Source organism: Hypomesus transpacificus, chromosome 22 (genome assembly GCF_021917145.1).
Source record: "Hypomesus transpacificus isolate Combined female chromosome 22, fHypTra1, whole genome shotgun sequence".
Classification (NCBI taxonomy): Eukaryota; Metazoa; Chordata; class Actinopteri; order Osmeriformes; family Osmeridae; genus Hypomesus; species Hypomesus transpacificus.
This window is the reverse complement of record NC_061081.1, coordinates 7927181-7950632: the sequence shown is the minus strand read 5'-3', so window position 1 is coordinate 7950632 and position 23452 is coordinate 7927181. Positions and strand designations below refer to the sequence as shown.

The 23452-nt window shown below is 41.2% G+C and overlaps 2 protein-coding genes across 11 annotated transcripts in view; one reads left to right on the top strand and one right to left on the bottom strand.

Moving 5' to 3' along the window:
• Positions 1 to 6900, bottom strand: part of ptpn13 (protein tyrosine phosphatase non-receptor type 13) — a 40121-nt gene extending 33221 nt beyond the window's left edge. For all 7 annotated transcript variants that reach the window (XM_047044375.1, XM_047044377.1, XM_047044380.1 and 4 more), the window contains exons 1-2: positions 6542 to 6900; positions 2898 to 3017 (exon numbers count right to left, since the gene is read on the bottom strand). In XM_047044375.1, coding sequence (XP_046900331.1) covers positions 2898 to 3012 — 115 coding nt within the window. In that variant the 5' untranslated portion in view covers positions 3013 to 3017; positions 6542 to 6900. The remainder of the gene's footprint in view (positions 1 to 2897; positions 3018 to 6541) is intronic.
• Positions 6901 to 9411: 2511 nt separating this feature from the next.
• The window catches only part of mapk10 (mitogen-activated protein kinase 10), a 29131-nt gene continuing 15090 nt past the window's right edge, over positions 9412 to 23452 (top strand). For 3 of the 4 annotated variants that reach the window (XM_047045893.1, XM_047045892.1, XM_047045891.1), the window contains exons 1-2: positions 18484 to 18549; positions 19886 to 20055. In XM_047045893.1, the coding sequence (XP_046901849.1) occupies positions 18484 to 18549; positions 19886 to 20055 (236 nt within the window). Of the gene's footprint in view, positions 9612 to 18477; positions 18576 to 19885; positions 20056 to 23452 lie in introns of those variants that run through there. The other variant, XM_047045890.1, reaches the window with a different exon arrangement.

The following is a 23452-nucleotide window of genomic DNA, read 5'->3' as shown; positions in this document are numbered from 1 at the left end:
GCCAGAGCAAATGAAACATGTGCTCGCAGATCTGTCTGGTTCCCATGCAAAAATGTACCTAGAGGTGGTTAAGTCTTTGCACGGCTTGCAGCAAAGTAGTAGCTACAGAGAGCGTTCTCAACTACAGGAATTCATGACTTAAATTCTTAAAAGACCCTAAGTTGTGTTTGGCCTTGGCCTTCTAACACCTTCTTAAATACCAAGATTTTGGTGATGGCTGGCTACTGAAGATGAAAACGTATTTGCAAAAAAGTAATTACATTTATGATAACAGATTACATATAAAACCTTGGTTCTGGAGGGAAGTCTCCATTGCGGAATATAATGTATGTGAAAGGTTTCAAAAGCACATTGAAAGCTTATCACCATTCAGGGGACCTGCCAGAATGGTAGGGAAATGTCTGAGCATAGCTGGTAAAATGGCTTTTACAACTTGCACCTCAAGGACATCTGCTGGAAAACGTGGCCTGCTGAGAGTTCCAAGGCTAACCTCCTGCCTCCACAACACAGGAAAGAAGCCCCTCAGACACATGCCTAGCATGCTGCCTCACACAGCCCTGAAGGAGGGGAGGTAACACACACACACACACTAGTTGGGCTGTCTCTTTCCTGTTAGACTCTTCTTCTGCACTGCCTCAGGATCAAAATGGACCTCAATTTCACCATCACTACTATGCATGTGTGTACGTGAGAGCAAAAAAGTATTTCAAAGATCAGTTGGGGAGGGGGGGTGAATAGATGACCTGTCTACAGTCATGGAGACTGGCATGCATTCAAGGGAAGGCCTTTTGAACCTCCTTTATGAGAGTGCGGACAGACAGCGGATAATAAAGCAGCCTTTGTCTTTTGGCGGGATAGCATGCTAGTTCCAGCAGTAACACCAGCCATAGCCTTGACTGGGGGACAACTGATGAGTTGTTCACCCACAGCTCAGGAAACATGATGTCACACAGCTTGATATTGTACACCTAGAACACGAACAAGGAACTGCAATGGCTCTGCGGTACCAGCTTAGTCACTGGTATGTGGTCTAACTCTATAGAGTAAGTATTGCTACTGTAAAAAAAAAACTTCACCCGGACGTTGGTGAGATCATGGTGTGGGTGGAACAATTGCATAATTCAGTACATAGCTGGCATATAAAACCCATCAAGTGCCCATGGTAAAGGTGAAAGGTAAAAAATGAGTTGTGTCAAAATAAGTGAGTAAAAATGCGACATTAAGACAACTTCAATCCATAAGGCTGAGACAGAAATTTGCAGACAGAAAAGGAGGATTTCTGGAGACACTCAACATCCCCCCTGCATTGCTACATCTGGAACCGCATGCGAGGATTCACCAGTGGCTGTCTTAGTCTGGGTCCACAGAACATCGGAGCAAGGAAAAGACAGGTTCACTGACTGCACAACATTCCACACAGAAAGCACTGGATTTCTGACAACTGTATTGCAGTGCTCCCAGATTGGAAAGGCACCCAAATATCTAGTGTTGAGTGCATAAGTTTGACCCTCCCTGTCATGAAATACTAAAAAGAATGTTAGAAAGCAATGACTTTAATCAATAAGCCATTTCATGTGACTTCATGTAACAAAAAAACTGTAAATAATATCATTTCTGAAGTTTTCGTCCCCTTTTTTAGTTGTACTGTTAATAAAACAATTTTGGCAGCCTATGCGACCAAAGTTTTCGCAATTTCGAGCCCTGTCTTATAGGGTGAAAAACTAACTTTAGGATATTGAAAGAGAAAGGAGGGTGCGGTGGGATGATGACACCCATGGGGTGAGGTTGCCCTGGAGAGCGGTGACCTGTTCCTTTAAGAGGGACATAGGGATGACACATGCAAGTGTGTGGGTGATAGATAATGTGTGTGTCTGTGTGTGTGTGTGTGGGGGGGGGGGCTGGAGGAAACCCGTTCAAGCTCCAAGATGGTAAGAAAAACCACACTTAACAAAGAGCCCTAAAACCCATCAGTTAACAGGAATGATAATGGCACACTGTGCCGCACAGAGTAGAACAGGGGGCAGGGCAGGAAGGATGAGTGTTCCAACTGGCAGCTCTGACGCTGTAGTCTAACCACTTTAGTTTAACCACTCCCAGAATCACACATAAAACTACAGACACCAAGACGAAGCTGACCATCTGAACTGTTGGAAAGATGTTTGTTCATGAGTGCCTTTAACACAGGGTCCTTTTTTAACCACCCCAGGCGTTTTGAAATGCATGTAACTCTGAAAATAAAACCCCTTAATCTCTCTGTCTATGACTTTTCCTAAAATGGGTTTCATCAATCATCTAGTGAATTAGGGGGTGTGTGGGATAAAAATAAATAAATGATAATACCTTCGTACTGCCGATTAGTCATTTTTACAACCACTGTACAATGCCGCGCTCAACACATCCACTTTCAATGTTGTCTTTTGATAAGCACGCCGACAAACTGCATTTGATATGTGATAAATTTGGATTTGCTTTTGAAAACATGAACCGGAGCAAAAGGAGGATGAATTCCCATGAAATTCTAGAAATGCTTCAGGGGAGAGATAATGGCGGGCATGAATGAGGGAGAATGGAACGGGGGAAAGATCAATGAGGTACTTTTCCTCAAAGGCAGGGGTGGTCATGTTTTTCAGAAGCATTGTCATATTTGCAGAAATAAACTTCACATCCTGATAGCAATCAATAAATCATAAACCCATATTGCTAAATTGCAAGTTTTACAAAACTTACCTACTCTGCCTTTAATAAAAAGTTGTAAAGTATTATGATTTTGTATTAGAACAAAAGGAGAAACTTAACTGCTTTAAGAAATGAGATCTTTGAAATTGCTGAGAGAGAGAACAACTGTTTTTCACGTGTATGTTTTGATGTTTGTCCGTGGAGCTGCATTATTCCCATACCTCGGCGGAAGAGCTCCTGAAGACTCTCTGCGCTCTGACTGAGCACAGCCCAGACCTCCTCCTCCTGCAGTGGACCCCCTCGCACCTCCAGAGCTTCAGCCAGAGACACGTGCATCTTCCCTGGGGGGGGGGGGGGGGGACAATGACAATGTCACACACGTTACAGATTAGGTACACGTGCCGTGACATGAAACCATTCATTCATTATATATATATATATATATATATATATATATATATAGCGCGTGGATATCTAGACTCATCCACAAAAGCTCAAGAGGGAAAGTCCAGGGCTATCCAACCTTGTACCTTCAGGGCTATCCTTCTGTTTGCTTTCCCTCCAATCTAGTTTACAACTAACCTGTTTCAGCATGTCGATCAGCTAATTAATCAGATGTGCCAAATTAGGGTTTGAAGAAAAACCTTCACAGACAGGGTTGGACAGCCCTGCTGTAGTAACAAACGTAATGCTACCACCGATATGTGCACCATACTTTGTGTTTCGTTACACAGAGACAAGTCACAACAGGCTGTGCTGGAGAGAAACTTTTTATACATCTAATTTGGCCTTCTGAGTTAAGATGTACACGTGATCTCCAAGTACTTGCTTTCCTCAAGCAACTAACACCAATTATTTTCTATCTATCTTAAAAAAATCTATAATTTATATAAAATTGAAATACCTTACTGGAAAAAGTATTTTGTCAAAACTGACACTTTTGCATATTTTGGATTTGGGGAATTAAATTGTTAGGGGGGGGGGGGGGGGGGGGGGTTTAGCTTGCAATAGGACCCATCCAGTCCTCTGGGCTCCAAACCCTGGCCATGGAAGGCACACAGCTGCTGTGCTGTGGCTTTGTCACAATTTAAATCCTCCCAATCCCACTGCGACGTGATGCAACACAAGCATAGGAAGCCCTGGGTTTAAAGGATTCAAATTGACTAAGCAAAAAAACCATCACCACCTAAATAGTTGCTGTGACTCTCACATTTCAATGAAAGTGTGGAGTCAGACACTCTGGTGGTGTCTGTCTGCGCATCATGGGCAGAGCTACGGGACGGGTCCAGCCAGGCTTGAGGGCTGACATCCAAACTTGTCTACATAGGGTCGTCCTTCTGATGTGAAACGTTATGACAATCTGGCGTGCACATTCCAATCCTGAAAATGTTGCTGTGCAATAAGAAAGAAAACTCACTCTCCATCACAATCGACATCTCGTGGGAACATTTTGGGGATGGGCCGTACATTTGGGAGTTAATAAGATAGTATTTTATACGTATTTATGCAGGAATGCAGGCATGTTAAATACTTTGGTCAATGGGAAGCTGGGGAAAGTGGGTTACTACCAGTCCAGCTCATTGCACAATAGAATAGGGTAGTGAGATCTGCCATGGGGGAAGACCTTCGTTTGATTGTTTTGTGGCTCTTGTTTTTTCAATAGAGGCCTACAGTGGAATGTTTTTATCCTCTTTGAGGGCTGCTGTGGTGGCCAGCTCTTCTCCCATTGGTCCATGATCCTGCTCATTATTTTGGAGCACGGGTGGAGGGAGGGGTCGGGGAATCAGCGGCCCAAAACAGACAGCCTCCGCAGCAGAGGAGAGAAACGCTGAGTGGTTTTCTTCACCCAAAAAATGGACAAAGTTTGTTCAAAGATGTTCGCCTTCGGTCTGGTCTCAGCTGCGGTCGCAATGATTTCAGGAGAATAGCTTAATCCTTGAAACGGGATAGTTCTCTTTACCCAGTCCCTAGCTGTTTTTTTTGTTGTTTGTTTTTTGGGGGGGGCAATCTCTGCTGCATTTATCAACCATGAAACAAACTCAAATATAATTTTCAAGAGAAATACTGAGAAATGTTCTCTGATGTACAGCATGTACTCAACTTGAAACAGTACAACTGACCACCAAACACAGACAACTTGAAACAGTACAACTGACCACCAAACACAGACAACTTGAAACAGTACAACTGACCACCAAACACAGACAACTTGAAACAGTACAACTGACCACCAAACACAGACAACTTGAAACAGTACAACTGACCACCAAACACAGACAACTTGAAACAGTACAACTGACCACCAAACACAGACAACTTGAAACAGTACAACTGACCACCAAACACAGACAACTTGAAACAGTACAACTGACCACCAAACACAGACAACTTGAAACAGTACAACTGACCACCAAACACAGACAACTTGAAACAGTACAACTGACCACCAAACACAGACAACTTGAAACAGTACAACTGACCACCAAACACAGACAACTTGAAACAGTACAACTGACCACCAAACACAGACAACTTACCATAGACTGACCACCAAACACAGACAACTTGTGTATAAATACTTGTCCAAGCTGTCCAATTATATACATAACATCTTAATGGAATGATGACCGTTTTCAACCCTATAAATCAAACATCTGAAAACAAGCTGCTTCCTTTTCCATGTCAATTTGAGGTGAACATCTTTCTATGGAATTCCAGGGAACACTCGCAAAGAAAAGGGAACCTTGCCAGAATTCAAAAAATGTATTTGCTTCAAACTGAAAACACACAAGACGTAGGCTACCGTTTAAGTTACTGGTTCACACCCTTGCAATGTCACAGGATGCCTAGTATGCTAAATATCTCAGACCTTTCTGCAGTTAGATGATTACTGCCAAGTTGAGAGTAGAAAGAGGGAGACCAGTGACAACTCAACATACATTGTGGTTTAATTCTCCGTTTCATATTTCATTCCTATTTACCTCCTAATATTTTACAAATGCAAATCCCAAACTAGTTTAAAATAGTAGGTGCAACTATAGACTACACCAGTATAGTTCTACTCCCAGTGCTACACTATAGACTGCAGTAGTTGGCCTATCCTCAGTATAAGGCCTATCCTCAGTAGTACAACTATAGACTGCAGTGGTAGGCTTACTGATCAGGTAGGATAGTCCTGTAAAGACTAATGTTGCATCAATCTGAAGGTTTAATTATATCAACAGCCTGTGTGACTCAAATGAGTAAAAAAAATAGGAACCCCTATATTCTGTAATATCAGAAATGTCAATCATTCTGCCATTATCTATGCTAGCAATAACATTAAGGAGTGTTATTAGGACTATTCATAATCAAATGTAGCACTGCTTGGTTGAGAGACTGGTCTTGATTGCATACAGGAATGGCCTGCAATGACTGCTCATCCTCTATTCTGCTGTCTATTTAAAACATGTTCCAGATACAAGGAAATCCTAGGCACTGTACAAATCTAGGACAGGTTATTTGCTAAATTCCTATTATGGCTGGGAAAACAAGTTTGTTCCATCCTGTGACATCGCGTGGGCAACATATTTCCTGCAGCGGTAACCTTGTTGCAACACACATTCCTGGCTATTGCTTGCTTGAGCACATTTCAGTCTGCGTACCCCTGATGTATAAAAAAATACTCAGTATTCTGTAAACTCATTGGATGAAACTGCCCATATTCTCAAGTAGTTGAGAAAAACCTGTGGTTATTGTCGAAAACAAAGCTTGTTAACGTCTTGTGAGATGCTAGTCGAATTAGCCGTTTCAGTGAACTCGAAACAAAGCTGTTCAAAGTTTCAGAATAATACCTCAAATGTATATGGTAAAATATTAAACTTACCAGTCAAATGATGAGACTTATGAAACTGAACAAAAGATATCTGCACTCCAATTTCACTACAGAAGTGTAAAGTAACGAGACTGCGCGTCACCCCATCCACAATAGAACATCTTGAAGTTGACTGCGGCTGAGCTGTCGAATAGGCAACAGGTTTGTCTCTCGAGGTCCTAGTTGAGTACAAAAAAATACCCCAAAACAATGAAATAGTTTCTATAATCCATGTAATGAAACCATTTGGAAATAAGTAATAATTCGTAGCGTTAAAAATATATCAAAACTGTCGCGGGATTATGTGCGGCTTTCAGTTTGCTCGGGATCAGCCTAGTAACCATTGCTCCTGAGAAGCATTCTTTTCCCCCTCCCTTTGCACATCTAGGGGTTAACTGGGAGTAACCAGACACCTTATTCCTACTGTTCATTGGCTCATTGCAGGGGGACCGGCATGTATGCAACCAGGCGTCTCTATAGTAACCCACAACTGGGAGGAAAACTGTAACCTATGGCTGTATGGACTGCACATGGACAGTACTATAGTAACTCGTATTTAATTTTGACATGGTAGACGCACTCACAGAATATAATATTAATATGAATCTTCATCTCCCCCTCCTAGACAAAAACGAAAATAGTATCTCACTCTCTCCCATGCACTTTTAATAACACCTAATGATCATGGTAACCCTAATTAGGATACAGGCCCTCTGTAAATGCCGTTCCTGGTAAATTCAGACTGGTATAAAAAAAAAAGAATGAAAAAAGGTTGAAGCCCCCCAGTTAACATTTCCCCACTCATGACTAACCAGAGAAAAACGACGTTACACACCACAAATACTGGGGTCTGGAAAGACTAAATGGCACACTGGACTGGTTTTTCCTAAGCCTCTACATTTTTTTCTTTTAGAAACATAAGCCTCAGAAGCTGCAGTGGCTACTCTAGAGTAGACCACTACATTTTTGTTTCAAGCTCCAGGAAACACACGACACAGGGTAGCTTTCTGTTTTGCAGTGAGGGAGAAACTTCTATACCAGCCACAGTGTGGTCCAGGTCGTATGGATAGGATAGGTTAGGTTACTAACGGTGCTTTCAGACTGTATTTTATAGTTTCAGGACAGTAAGGAAGATGGTCAGGGTTTTGGCATCGAACATGTAGGTTAGTACTTGCAAATCATTAAACCATGGTCAGTGTTTAAAGGACACACCTAAACATATTAACTTGACTTTTCTACTCTTCTCTTATGTTAACAAACTGTTAACTGCCAAAATATGTTTCTTTAGTGTCCTGCTTAGATATCAAGCAAAAGAATAAATGAAAAACAGAAAAAGTTCTCATACAATTGTATATGTTGGTTGGAACATGTTAAGTATGTTGAGTGTGCAAGTGACACCACCTCAATCCTTTTGTTGTTTGGGAGTCAGATCATTATCCAGTCAGGAAGTCATTCAGTGTAAAGTACTTCCTTCCTTTTTCTGTTACCTTCCTTTCAGACCATGGCTAGTTTTGCCTTGCCTTGCTACAGGGAAATGTTTGGTCTGTCTCACGTTTATAGATCACCATCTAGTGGTTTGTGAACATCCTTGCATGTATCAGTTGTGTGTCTCTAACTGCCTGTTCTTCAGACTTTGTTAATAATCTGAAAACAATGCATAGGGATAACTTCCAAATCCTAATCGACTAAATAAAGACCAGATTTCTGGCCTCCTACAGAGGGACCCACTTCCACCCATGGCCTCTACCAGCCTGGCTATGTAGAGACAGTGGGGGACATCATCTAGGCTCTGGTGGATCCAAGGGGTGGTAGCTGGCACTCCACCTAAAAAGCCTTGCCACCCAATCTCCCCGTACTAAAACATTTGTTTTCAATTACCTAATAGTAGTATTCATTCAAAAATATAATTATTATTATTATTATTGGCATTATTTCATCCACACCTTCATGCCACCCTATACCTCCTGCCACCCCCTTGCCACAGCATGTGAACATGTCTAGATGCACCCCTGCAGGCTAATGATATCAAAGATATGCATCAGAGAATGTTCCCGTGCTCTCATCTCTACAGTCAACTCCAGAATTAATGGCACCCGTTGGCAAAAATGAGTAAACAATGTGATGTTGTGTTTGCTATTATTCCTCCAAATGCCCTGGGAACCTTCTTAAGACACATGGGATCATGAATTACATGAAATACTAGGACATTTTAAATCTGAATAGGGCTGCCTACAGGGAACTATAAAACGGTGTTGTCGATGGATAATTGTGGCATACATGTTTTACACATTTTTTCCAATGTGACATTAAGCTGAATAACGAAAAGGTGACTCTTTACTCATCTTTGCCAAGGGGTGCCAATAATTCTGGAGTTCACCGTATGTCCAGTTGTATTACGATAATTTGTTTGTTTTTCCATGTAATCTTTGTAAAGTAGCAGCCTATGGATTGTAGGCTTTGTATATTGCATAAAAACACAATTATTACTCAACACACACCCCTTTTAATGTAGCCCATGACAGGTAGCTTATAGAGTTATCCTCATATGATTCATTCTCTAGTAGTAATCTAGTTAGGTCTAACATAGGGTCAGCAGTGCTGGTAAGATCAAAACGGCCGGCATTTTTTGTCATCCTCCTGCTCGCAGCGCCCGCATCCACGCGCAGATTCCTTGGCACTGTCCGCACCAGGAGGACGGTGCAGGATCCGTGAGAGGCTTTAACACACCCCTCCCTTCCTGGCCCTATGGTGCTTTCTGGGCTTTGACGTCACATGTGCTCCTTTTGGTTGCTATAGCAACAGTTTTCCCTAACCCCCTTCCTCTTTTCTCCCTCTCCTCTGGTAGGTCCACGATGGTACATCCAGCATCTTGCAGCACAATGGTTGCAAGGCGGTAAAGCAAGAGTGATTCAGCATCGCTATCTCGATTACAGTCTATATCTACTACTCTATTTTTTTCTCGATTCTTTTGTTGGTTTTCTCCATCTTGACATTTATATTCCGCCAATGATAATGTCTCCCGTTGGAATGTTTTGAACAGGACTGTCATCGCACTGGGATCGTCGTTAGCTGGCACGGAATGGTAGGTCGGAGGGTGATGTTGATGCGGGAGCCTACTGAAGGGTGGGGTGATGCATATTGATTGGAGGGAAGGTTAATGAAGTCGACTGATAAAGATGCAACTGTGGAGAGGGACGTTGGCAATAACAAGCCCCTTTTTATATTCTATTCCGCTGATTGTTAGTTAAGTAGCCTACTAGATAGGTAATCGAAAAGTATTATCTTGGATTCGAATGTCTTTAGTCGACTACACTATGTTGTTGTCCATAATGCAGATGTTTTTTTCCTCTCAATTGCATGCTTGTCTAGGGGCACTGTAATGACCTATGGTTATCTTACGTTACCGTTTTTTAGAATATACAAAATAAAACTAACAAACATTGCTGGTGAATAATAGTCGTTAGTCCAGTTTATATTATTTTAGAATCAAGTGCTGTATTTTTCACATAGTTGATAGCAGTTCACATATTTCATGTTGAAAAACACAGTTTGCTTAATAACAAACCTTTCAAACCGTTCACTCAAAATGTTGGCCCCTGACGTACATTGATGCACTTGCACGCATATCACTTGAGTGATGGAAATGGGTTTAGCCAAGTTATGTTAATCTGCAAGAAAAAGAATACCCAGATAGTTCACACAGACTATAATAGTTTATACTATATCTATGTGATTTCGTGTCAAGGGATTACCCAACACCCTTGCAGATGGCAGCTGCACACCTTATAAACCATGCCATTGGCATTTGTACATATTATGACACATACCAATAAAGATAAAAAGTTATTTTTCTTATTTTTTTCTCTTTACCTTCAGTGCCAGTTACAAGGAATACATTAGATTAAGAAGGCAACTTTCAGCATGATGTATAAAAATGCACATTTCTTTTTTCAATTTTCAGTATAGAGCTCTGTATTTTATCTGAAAGATAAAAATGTGTGGTTAAGTAAGGTTTTGTTGATAATTTGTATATAAATACTGTATAATATATACAGTATAGGCCAATAGTGTTCAAAGACTGCTGTGCTACTGTAAGTGTGCTATGATGCTAGACATGGACCAAAACCCCGTTGCATTCAAGGACGAGAAGAAAAAGGTTTTAGAGACAGCAACCTTGTGAGCTGAATTATTGAACAGGCCCTTGTGCATGTTGAAGAACGTGCTGCAGGGAAAACTTACTGTTATCATTGGTTGAATGGTGTTATCAAAAGACATCCATAACATTTATGTCAATATGTTTTTCTAATGTAGGCTCAATAACCAGATAATGTGTGTAAACTGAAAAGGTTTCATATTTTAAGTTTCAATCCTTCTAGTTGTTTCAAATGAGTTGTTTCACAAGGCATATCAATCCCTTCTGAGGTTTACTGTTGGTTTAGATTAAATATTGGTAAACTAAATCATTGGCATTGATTTTGAGGTTACCTACCCTGCTCCCATTCTCAGTGGAAATGTTCTGCCACTGATGCCATTAATTCCGTAATAGTATTCATTAATATACAGTAGCCCTGTGAAGTTATGAACATTTCTTGGAATATGGAAGCCTACATTGTTTTGGCAATTTGACACCCTGGTCAGCATTAGATGGCCTGGAGTAAAAAATGGTCTCTAGTGTTGTGAAATTGTCTCAAATTCAAAGGATTGGATACAACATGCTAAGACAAACAAACACAGATTTTGTAAGGGATGTGGCAGGGTGTTCCAATAATTCTAACAGAACAACAGTACTCTGTGTGTAAGCCTACCACCGTCTGGCTAACTTCTAGTAGTTGTCTTGTTTCTGCTGTAAAGAGGACACTCATGAGTCTCATTGCTTCTCCAACATGCAATGCTAAAACTGATGTCACAAAACTGCCACTACATTTCCGTGTCTCCATTTTGAATCACAAAAGGAGAAAACAAGCATTCTCATCTGTCATAGTCATCAAACCAATCACCTGTGAGCTTCCAAACAGCCGATATGTGAAAGTTTTGTAAGTCCTGGGATGGTGATTGTACATGATCAATTTCTGTGAGTTTGGAGGTTCGAGTGTTGGCATCTTTCCTGCCATATGACGGATGGTGCCCCTATTTGGCGTTTGTTATGGGGACTTGGAATGACTCGGTGCCCATTAGAGGCACATAATTGCTCAGCCAGGGAGTAGGGAAGCCTGAGGCAGTATCAGCCAATCGGCCAAACCAAGTATGGCTCCCTCTCTTTCTCTCTCATTTGTCTCTCTATTTCTCTCTGTCTCTTTCTCTCTCTGCCCTCCCGTCCCCCTCTATCTCTTGCTCTGCCGGGCTATTTGACGGCATCATCAGGGGTCTGGACACACTGCCCCCTCAGCGGCTTGCTCAGAGATGGATGGGCAAACTTTCCTGACCAGCAGTGGAATGGTTTGTCTCCCACATTTCTGTAGGATGTGGGCTTTTTCTATTATAGTGCTGGGTATTTATAATGAACATTTTGGCTAGGAAAATGTAGCCCAAGTTCTTATAGCATTTTTGTACAGATGAAGCAAGATCATGTACCCGTTTGTCCTAACTACAGTACTGATTGCTACAGCTGACTACTCCAGCAATATGCCCTGCTGTAAGCTACTGTACAGTTACATAAAAGGATTTGATCTGTGGTGCATGTTTATATTTTTTATAGTGGGCTGAGTAACTAAGCTTGTCATTGTGTAGTTGGTTCTGCCCAGTTCCCTGGATCAGCAGCACATCTGCACATCGGCCTGTCAAAGGATTTAACAGACTTCTTTAATCCTGACAGGGAATTTAGACATTCCGGTAGAACGTAATGAAATGATTTGTGCCTAAAGGATTTTTTGTTTTCATATTCCTTTGTTTTTAAGGTATTCATTTTGTTTTATAATCCAAACTCCACAAGTGTTTTAGATAAGATAATCTCCCATTGTGAAACATACACTACTACAGATGGATTCAATATTGAAAGTAGGTCAATTAGGCTTTTGGGATGTAAAACTGGATGAATGAGCGTAGAGCAGCATCAAAAGCTCTTTGCTAAGAAGATTTCAAAGGTTGTTTCAGAAGCCAGAGACAAACAGCAGCAGAGATGTTGTTAAAATTAATATCCACTGTTCATTCATGAACGGTACCTTTGAAAGGGAAAGGCAACACAGCATTACATGAAATCACCAAAAATCTAATAGCCTCACAGTGTACCTTAGTTATACCAGTGCTAATTTGTAACATCCATTTGATTGTTTGTGTGGGTGTGTAAGGCATGGCTTAATAAACAGCTCAGCGGTCACTGTGGGATGTCTGAGTCCTGGCATCTGTGGGATTGTGTTTCAGCCTGATTACAGCTGAGAAAAATAGAAAAGTGAGTCCAGTCACCATATCAATGCATGTTCCGCATCTAGGCCTCAAAGAACTGCAGCATCAGCAGTGCTGGTTTCCATCCTGCATTAGCATCCGTCACAGGGAGTTGAATAGTGGGGTGAAAGAGAAAGATGGAGAAAGAAAATGGAGAAACAGCTAATGTGTGGATATTGAGGTTGCATTTCACGTATGCTCCATAGGATGGGAGTGTATGGCTCAGGGAGTCGCTGTTGTTTTCTGGCCTGGGCTTTGGGCCTGCAGCCCCTGAGCCCAGGTGGAGGCTGGACTGGAAGGAGGGCTGAGTACTGCAGGAGACGCCGAGCTGCTGAGTCTTGCAGTCGCAGTGGAATAGAATGGGAGGGGGAGGGGAAAGGAGAGTTAGAGGGAGGTAGGGGATGAGGAAATGAGAGAGGGAGGTAGAAGTGAGGGAGGGACAAAAAAGAGGCAGAGATGAGGAATTACAGGCTATCTGTAGCAATATGGATAAATGGATGGAGAGAAGAAATAGAGGGGAGGATTCACTGACATATTGATGTGATGCATGTAAGCTGCCTGAGAGCCTGACTCTGGTGTCAGGCAGATGAGAGGAAAGGCAGAAGAGGAGCGGAAACATAGTGTACAGTAAAGCTTTTGCCAGTTTGGCATTGTTGTTGTTGTATACCCGCCGTGTACAGTGCCACATATTTGGAAAAGAGACAAGTAGTCATTACTCAAAAAAATGGAAGGAATATACAATAATATCAAACCTAAACATGTGAGAATGATAGTGCACACACAAGCTACATTTGACAACAGTAGCCTATCACCAAGTCTCCATTCTGTAAACAGACCTGTTTGATGTCCATGTTTATTATCGTTTCAGACCATATTTCAAACTGAACAGCACACAACCCGATTAGCCTCCACCTCAACAGTCCCTGTGGATGCCATTAAAGCCCAAGTATCTTCTAAATAGCTGGAGGTGAATGAGGAGGTGGTGTCTGTCACTCCTAGAAGAGGTGGTGACATTGACCTTTACACCTGTCTAACATAAGATGGGAGACAGCTGGAAATAGATGTGCTATGAATGCAAGATGGATGCAAGCTCTATTGTGACAGGCAATTGTTGCTCACCTCAGAAACAGATTTACAGCTATTGCAGTCATTTTGCTTTTTTGGATTTAAAAAAAATGAATCATCAACTGAATTTAGCTGATGTTGTCATGTTTAATTCATACTAATCCTAACTCTGTTGCCAATGCTGAGAGGGGTTGTGCTGCGGGGCACAGTTACACAATGTCCTGCTCCCACCCTGCCCTGCTGGGGCTCACTTCCTGTACAATGACCCACTCTGAATATCAACAACCTGGGATCATCAGGGACTTCTGCCAGCCCTTAAAACACCAAGATGCAGCTCCCTGCTTTCCTCACCAGCCTGCTAATTGTGACTACAGTTGTATCTGCCCTGCTTAAGACAATATATGGTTGCGTTGAATCTTTGCGAGAAACATAGCATTTTGTCATGAGGAATTAAAGTTTCTCTGTATCAACAAAGGCCATCTTTTGAAAACTATATGGTTGTTTATTAGATTTAAGTAATTCAACATCATCATTCCAAATAGTTGGATACATTACAGAGCTGTGGTCTTAATACGTGGATCACACATTTAATATAATTGGTAGACCAGATAACTGTAACCCCCTCCCCCAATCCCATTTAATCATGTGAGCTATTCCCCTGGATTAAATTCTCAGGGATTACACTCTTTGTTGAGGACATAGGTTGACACCATGGCCATTCACAGGCACTTTGGTGCCTTCTGCTGACTGATGAGTCTGGATCATCTAATGACAGGTTCTAAGATATTTCTTTTATGTCTATAATTCTGTCATTATTATAATCTATTGACTGCAGTAGAGTTTGACCAGTGACCACACAATAATCCAAACACCTAAATGGTTTCCTGTCTCCATGGACTATTTATTATGGTCCAAAGTCTTGAATATGCTGTTTTTGAAAAATTGGTTGATTAGGCCTAATTTGAGGAAATCAGCAAGTGTGTTAAAAAAAAGTGTTAACTGTAAATTACAGATGTAATGAGATACTGTGGTGGTAAAGACAGTCTGTACTTTTATTGTAGCATATCCAGCTCTAGTGAGTTTGCTTGGAGAGCTATCAAAATCGGGAGGGCTTCTTGGTTTCCACCGGTTGGGCCTGTCATTGGTGGAGCTCTAGAATGACTTACAAGAAGAAAAATCCACAAAGTAGTTGTTAATTAAGGCTCATCCCAGACTAATCTGAGGTCATTAAATCCAAGTATGTTTTTACTGGATTAACCTTTCACCCAATGTAGCCTCGACTACTCGAACAAAATACCCAGTGATTGGTAAGGATGATAAATGGGTACTTGATGTCTGACTTACACAAGTGAGGTCTTACTCAGCGCAACATGACACACTCAACTTTGTGTTTCTGAAATGAGTTGCAGGATTTGTAAATGCAGATTTGTAGACAACTGCAACGAAGAATGTGAATTTATTGGCGTAAATTTGGTTCATGAGGCAATATAATTTAAGTACCTATTTTTTAAAGAGCATGCTGGGTTATTATGTCTAATTAATAACCAGACTATTGAGAAAACCATAGAGGTGGTATGCATGATTATTATTTAAATTACAGTTTGTTTACTCATGCTGTTTTTTTTTAAGACAGTTCCTTTTTGTATATTCATATACAGCAAACATGATTTAGTGTAGAAACATGTGAGAGGCCAGGTGAAGATAAGGGAAGCTCTGTATGATAGACATCAAGAAGACTTGATGATGGCAGATGGTCTCTTTCATTTAAATGGATGAATAGCATTACCCCGTGGATATTTATGCTGCTGTGAGAACACAGTTGATCTCCTCTTCCAGATATTAAACCTGTGTAAGATGCATTGTCTATGCAGTGTAATAGACATCCGGTTTCTATGGTGCCTTGCAGTGGGGTTGACATACAAACATGACTGTCCTTGGTGTCTGAATACAACTTGCGTCAGAGCGCCAGGAGACTTCCCTTTATGAAGAACGACTCAGAGCTCGTTAGGGACATCTACAGCTCTGTCCAAAACTGGAATTAAACTTAATTGATGTACAAGGCCTTGCACACCCAACACATACAGTACAGTACACCTTCACAATTTTCAAATTGTCTTTATTAGAAATTCAAGAAGTTCTCACATTTGACAAATGTTACTACACTTATCGGTACAAATGACATGGGAACCTGTTCTCAGTTTGCTTTTGCTTGTCTTTTCCAGAGCTCATGTCTATTTGGTCTGGACAGTGAGCACCATATGTTCACGGGGGTCATAAACACATACAGAACATCTCTCCCTGGATATATTTGTCAAACCTGATGACTACACATTTTGAGTCTGTTCGTTGGTCCTGTCTGCTACGATCTTCTTTTGGAATGACTATGCTATGTTACACATTTGATTTACAAGGTGAGATGTGAAAATGCACGGAGGAAGGTGTCGCTGGACTTACTTGCTGGGTTACCGAAGAAACTGGCTCAGACATTTGGTGCTATGTGTATGAATGTGTCTGAGCTGATTCTTTGTGCTTCCGTTATTATACAGTCATGAGAACTATCATCATTACACAGGCCTTATTATCAGGCTTTTATTTCTTAATGGTGTGGCTTTAATATTTATCTTCAATAACTAATGTCTATGTCATTAAATGTGATTCTCTATGATGTCAGACACAGGCTCTTAGTGCTTAAACAACCCTGGTGATGTGAGGAGGTTTCAATAAGTGTTGCAGTTCTTTCTCTCCCTTCCTCTCTCTCTCTCTCTCTCTCTCTCTCTCTCTCTCTCTCTCTCTCTCTCTCTTTCTCTCTCTCTCTCTCTCTCTCTCTCTCTCTCTCTCTCTCTCTCTCTCTCTCTCTCTCTCCCCCCTCTCTCTCTCCCCTCCTCTCTCCCTCCTCTGTTTGCTCAGTGATGCTCTCTGTGAATCTGGTGCCAATAAATGTCCCTCCAGACCACCTCTTGTGAGTGTGCGTAAGAGAGAGAGGATTACTCAGGAGTTTAGGGGTTTACGTAAATTGGTCCATCTAATATTCTCTGAGGACAAACACAGACATGGTTGAGTGACTGGTGTTTCCCACCAAGTAAGTCTCCAAATCTACAGTTGGAGTGTGCTAACTACTAAAGCTGAAATGTAGCTGGGATGTGTCAATGTTAACCCTTCTTGATTACAGTAATAACAGTGGCCCATGTTACAGTAATGTAGCATCTGGCAAGTTGAACACAGTTTATTCTGTAAATTATTATTCCTATCAGGCAAATTGTGTTTCTTGTTTTGTAGATGAGTGAAAAAAGAAATGTGCTTTGTGGAAAAAAGAATGAATAAATGTCATAAACACAATGGTGAAAATAAAAAAGAAGATTAAGTACGTCTTTGCATTACGCTTGTTGCTCCCTCATATTCTTTCTTCCCTTCCCCATCTCTTTGCTTTGCTTCTTTTCTCTTCTCTCCTCTCTTGCCTCACCTTCTCCCTTCCTCCCCTCTTCCCTTCCTCAGCTCTGAGCCTGATGACCTCAGTCATCCAAGGTGTTTAGTGATAGGTTGCTGCCCTAGTCTTCCTTTCTCCCTACACTGTGACAACCATCCTCGACATTCCTGCAAAGGTTAGGGCCTCTGTTGCCTATGATAGCTGTGTTAGTCAGTTGGTTGGATGTCAGTTGGTAGGATGTATGATTGTTTTGGCATCATGGAGTCCTTAAAAAATGGTTCAGCCAATAGTGAACATCAAGAGTGGCAACCATCAATTTGTGATGCGACAGTGCTGTTCTTTAAACCTAAATAACCGGTACCTGAAGTTGTCTCCCATAGCTCTTAAACAACTTCTCTCAGGGTCTCGCTTTAACAGGAATATGCATTACAGTAATAGACTATATGGTTCCAGGAATGGACTTATCTCCACCTTGGGACTTATCTGGGTTCAACAGGGATTGTAGCCCAGCCTTAGTATTGCACTGTCTTCCTGTGGTGATTACTGTAAAACATTTTGATATTGTGAAAGATCTTGAAGGTGGCAAGGGATACTGAACAACAAATTATTTAAGTTTAGCAGATTTTCTATTCTGGTTTTACTGGTTGTCTTTGAACGTTTCATGAAATATAAAATTGATATATTCTGGAACCTTTCATAATGGGATGTCTTCCCTAGAGAGGGTGAGGATGGGAAGATGGATATGCCTCAAGCCGACCAGAAAATAATTAGCATAAATTAGCATAGCCGATTTAAATTCTGCATGACACTGGCTGTTCTAGGAATGTTTTTACATGCAAAGTGGAACCAATATATTAAACACATTTTCATCGAGCTGCACTTACATGCTTCACACTATTGCAAGACAAACATGGAATCAACAGGATATTGGGAGAATTCTGTACTCATAGTTGACATTATTTACTGTAAATGCATACTCAACAGCAAACACACACACACACACCCATCTGACCTGTAGTATCATTAAGCTCTCGTAGAACCCTGGCTGAAATGTGCTGGTGTCTCCTCTTGTGTTTTTCAGGTATTTATGAGCAGGCATTTCTTGTATAACTGCAGCCAACCAATCCTGGATGTGAAAATTGCTTTTTGTCAGGTGTGTGTTCCTTACAGGTAAAAAAGGTACAGTATTCATTCGCTTCCATATTCCCTTCATTGCTAAATGTTGTAGAAGTGTTTGTGGCTGAGAGTATGATGACCCTTCTGGTGTTTAGAGGTTACTAAAGATTCAAAGGTAAACAGAAAGAAACAAACAGTATACTGGTCATTTTTTGTTTGTTTGCCAATGACTCTCACCAATGGCTCTCATACTATAAATTGCTTCCAACAATGTGAAATATGAATCATATTGACCTTTTGGTAAGCATAGACCTCTCTGTGTGTGTATCCTATTTCACTTTTAGTTTCAAGCCCATTAGCTTTATCATGAGGATATCATGTAGTAGCATAATGTCTCACTTGTACCTTTCCCAGATAGCAATACGGATAGATAGATAGATTTGGAATAATTCAGTCAAAGTTTAATCAATTGAAGTTCTTACAATCCTCTTCTAATTTCAGTAAATAACTACATTGATAACACATCTATTCTCTCTAAGTCTCAATATCAGGATCAAATTAGACTCAATAGGAGCATAATGGTTGGCTACAACAGTCAGGAGTGACCCCTACGTTGGAATATGATCTTAGACAGCGTGGGACTCTCCTTCCCTAGTTCTCTATCATCAAAGACAGTGTGCAAGTCAGAGACAATCTAACGCCTTATTAAGTTATGGAGGCGTTCCCTGTTCTCATGGAAGAACTGCATTATGCATGCAAGTTTGAATCAATCAAGGAGATGACAGCAATGAACATGTACTGAATGGGTTTGGGGATGTTAATCAATGTGTAAAACTTAAGGGAGTAATTACACTGCAATTGCTTGATTACATTACTCACTACCCCAGTTGGCTGAGGACTGTTCATCTCCTCTACAATTACAAAGCACTTAGCAAGGGACTTTAAAGATATGTTTAAATGCTGGTGTTAATTAGTCTAATGACACTGCTCTTATACAGAGCTGTTTAGTACTGTATTGAGTATTGTACGGTGAGTTTGCTGTTCGTTCTCCCTTGTCCAGCCAGGGTTTCCTGGTGCATGTCCTATTGTACAACATAACCATACTTCCCAACCATATTCTTGGTGCACAGAAAATCAGTTTTATTCATTTTTAAATAATATTTTAACGGCTTCACTAAAGCCAAGGTTTCCATTATAAAGATTAGTCTCCACTACACATGTTAAACTTTGGTTGTGATTAGTCTATCTAAATAATACTGTATGGTTCCTTTATAATGTTGTTGGCATTATCTAATATTAAACGTGGAACAGGACATTATCTCTCTAGGTTCTTTCAACATCACTAATGGAGTCTTTCTTTTTTATTTCTGCAGGGATTTGGTAAACAAGTTGATGTGTCATATATCGCCAAGCATTACAACATGAGCAAAAGCAAAGTGGACAACCAGTTCTATAGTGTGGAAGTAGGGGATTCCACTTTCACAGTTCTCAAACGGTACCAGAATCTAAAGCCCATTGGCTCTGGGGCTCAGGGTATAGTATGGTAAGTCCACTCCTTCTTTCTTCCTTTTCACAGGCTAACCTAAGAGTTAGAGTTGTGGATGCAATTAAGTCGCAAAGAATGCTTGTTGTATATGTTGAATGATGGTGTACAGTACTCGAAAGAAGAAAAATGTAAATAACAGACTGTTTCATTTGATAGCACTGACACTAGGGTGAATACCAAATAGATATTTTATCTACGAATTGTCTCTCTTACTCTGTCTGGCAAGTTTGGGCATTAGGGACACCAAGCAAATCTAAATCTCGTATTGAAACAGTTTGTGTGCGTTAGAATTCACCCCACTCCAGTGTCGTCAGATACAGAGCACCAATAGCCAAAACTCCTCTGAAGGGAATGTATTCTTCTAGGCCTACCAAGAAGACGGCCAGAGAGATCAGAGCACGTTTCTATCTTGGGGCTTTGTTAATGTCACAGGTCCTTCTTCTGTTGTATGGAATAATGTGAATGCAAAACGGTGAGCGGTGGATGAAAATATCTGCCGTGTTCTCTTACCAGGAACTTCACAGTGCGGATACTCCATGCACAATGCCCCCCCACCGTCCCACCCCCTATCCCCTGCCTGCCTTATCCCTCTTCTGTCTCCGTGCCCACCCCCTCCTACCCTGTGGCCTCTCATGCCCCCACATTTCCAAAGCAATTGTGCAATTTGCAAAGGAGCCTGGGACAGGGAGGGACTGCTAATACCAAGATCCGGGCGTGTTTGCGGGACGCTTTGTGGCAGGGAGACAGACCCAATCTAATGTTGCTGTGCCTCCTTCGGCTGGGCTGTCACATGGTCTCACAAAGCTCGTCAATAAATACGATGTACTATGGCTTAACATCTCAAGACATTGATGTAGTGTAATCAAGTGTACCTGGAACACCGTTTAAGATGGAAGTTAATCATCTGTTCTTAAAGAGTAAGAATTCTCCCTGATATGCCATCCAAACTGACAGGGAAAGTAACTTAGGAGAGGAAGGGTAACAACAGTATGCAAACAGCAATGGACAGAAGCAAAGCCTTATCCTGGAATCAACATCATTATGCAATCTGCCTCAGTTATATAATCTGGAGATTTTTGCCTGATGCCTGAGTAGGATTGGAGAGACTTGTACACTCGCTGACTGGAGAAGACTGTCCTTGTGTGTGTGTTGTACGTTGTATTTCCTGCTTGTATTCACATCTGTCCACTTCTCCTTGTCCACACTTCTGGTTGTGTGGTCAGATCTCTCAGAAGCCCTATCTGGATGTGCATTACCAGGTAGGCCAGTCAGGACATCCTCATCATAGTGACTTATTCAGGTTTCTATTGGCCCAAAGCTTTTCATGCACTCTCTGCTGTTTCCATGGCCACACCATCCTTCTATTTTATGTATTGGCCAAACAAATCACAACTACCTCGCTCCTCTTTGTTGAGTAGACTTATAAATAATGTTGTCACCGGGCAGGTTGCTTGTGTTGGAAATTGAATATTGTTTTTATATTTATATTTACTATACTATACCCCAAGTGTACTATTCTATCCAAGCTGTTGAAATCCCATTGCGTTTGATTACTTTCTTTTTTTCTAAAAAAAACTTTTCCTAAAGCTGTACCAGTAGCCGTATAGGTTATGTTTTGGTAATGACCTCCTGGAAATAAGCATTTATGTCTAACAGACATCTCAGCTGGAATATTTTGAAGAGTAAATTAATTGTACGCAAACACGTTACTGGATTTATCTGTAAGATGTGATGTGTTCTAAATACTATATATTTTCTGTAACCGTTCTTTGAAGAACACTTCAACATTTTCCTTATGTTCATGGTCTCTTATCGTTTTTTCCCCTAAAGTGGTCGTCAAGTATGCGGCCCCTAAACCATATCTCACTGTCGTGCAATCCCAGAACTTCCTATAGAGGTGTTTATTTATCAGTCACAGCTGCCAACCCCTACTGGATCTAAGCTTTAAACATCCTTCTCTGAGGACTCCTAACCAGCTTGGCCCATAGGCATGAAACCTTTCAGTTGCTGTATCCGTGACAGCGCTGTTCTAGAGCTTGTGTCATAAGAGTGCCAAAAGCAGCGATGACTCAGACCAGTGTTATGGTTCCTCTGACTCCCAAGGCTCCTGTGGCAAACAAAGACGAATCCGAACAGTCAGGCCTGACTGCACACTGACATAATCGTCTGCCTTCTCCTGTTCACCTTAAACTGCTGCTGGGTTCCTACAGGCCAGGACAACCACCCTCTGGGTCCCAAGTGTCAGTGAAAACTGGGGTATTTCAATGGCACGGTCCATCCAAGAAAACGGAATAGCGAATACATAAGAATAATTAAAACAGGATTTATAAAAACTATATAGTATTATTATATTAACTGGGAATACTCAGAAGAAACAGTCAAATCTAAATAGGAAGAGGTACATATACATACAGTGCCCTCCAAAAGTATTGGAACAGTGAGGCCAATTCCTTTATTTTTGCTGTAGACTGAAAACATTTGGGCTTGACATCAAACGATGAACGTGAAACCAGAGATCAACGTTTCAGCTTTTATTTCCAGGTATTTACATCAGGATCTGATGCACAAATTAGAAAATATCACCTTTTTGTTCGAACCCACCCATTTGTCACGTGAGCAAAAGTATTGGAACATATGACTGACAGGTGTGTTTTGTTGCCCAGGTGTGTCCTATTACATACATCATTCAATCAATAAATACCACTGAATGTCTACACTCAGGTTCAGATTGGGTAAGATAGGTTTTGTCTATGCAGACTGTATTCAGAGGTGAAAACAACATGAAAACCAGAGCGCTGTCTTTGGGTGAAAAACAAGCAATTGTGAGTCTTAGAGAAGATGGAAAATCAATCAGAGCCATTGCAGAAACATTGGCCATAGCCAGTACAACCATTTGGAATGTCCTGAAGAAGAAGAAAACTACTGGTGTACTAAGTAACAGACGTCGAACAGGTAGACCAAGGAAAACATCAGCAGTTGATGACAGAAACATTGTGAGAGCTGTAAAGAAAGACCCTAAAACAACTGTTAGTGAGATCAGCAACAACCTCCAGATGGCAGGAGTGAAGGTATCACTATCTACTGTTCGCAGAAGACTTCATGAACAAAAGTACAAGGGCTACACCAGAAGATGCAAACCACTCATTAGCAAGAAGAATAGGAAGGCCAGGCTGGAATTTGCCAAAAAGTACAGAGATGAACCTCAAAAATTCTGGGACAAAGTTTTATGGACTGATGAGACAAAGATTAACTTTTACCAAAGTGATGGAAAGGCTAAAGTTTGGAGAAAGAAAGGAACTGCTCATGATCCCCAACACACAAGCTCATCTGTGAAACACGGTGGAGGTAATGTCATGGCTTGGGCTTGCATGGCTTCTTCTAGGACGGGCTCATT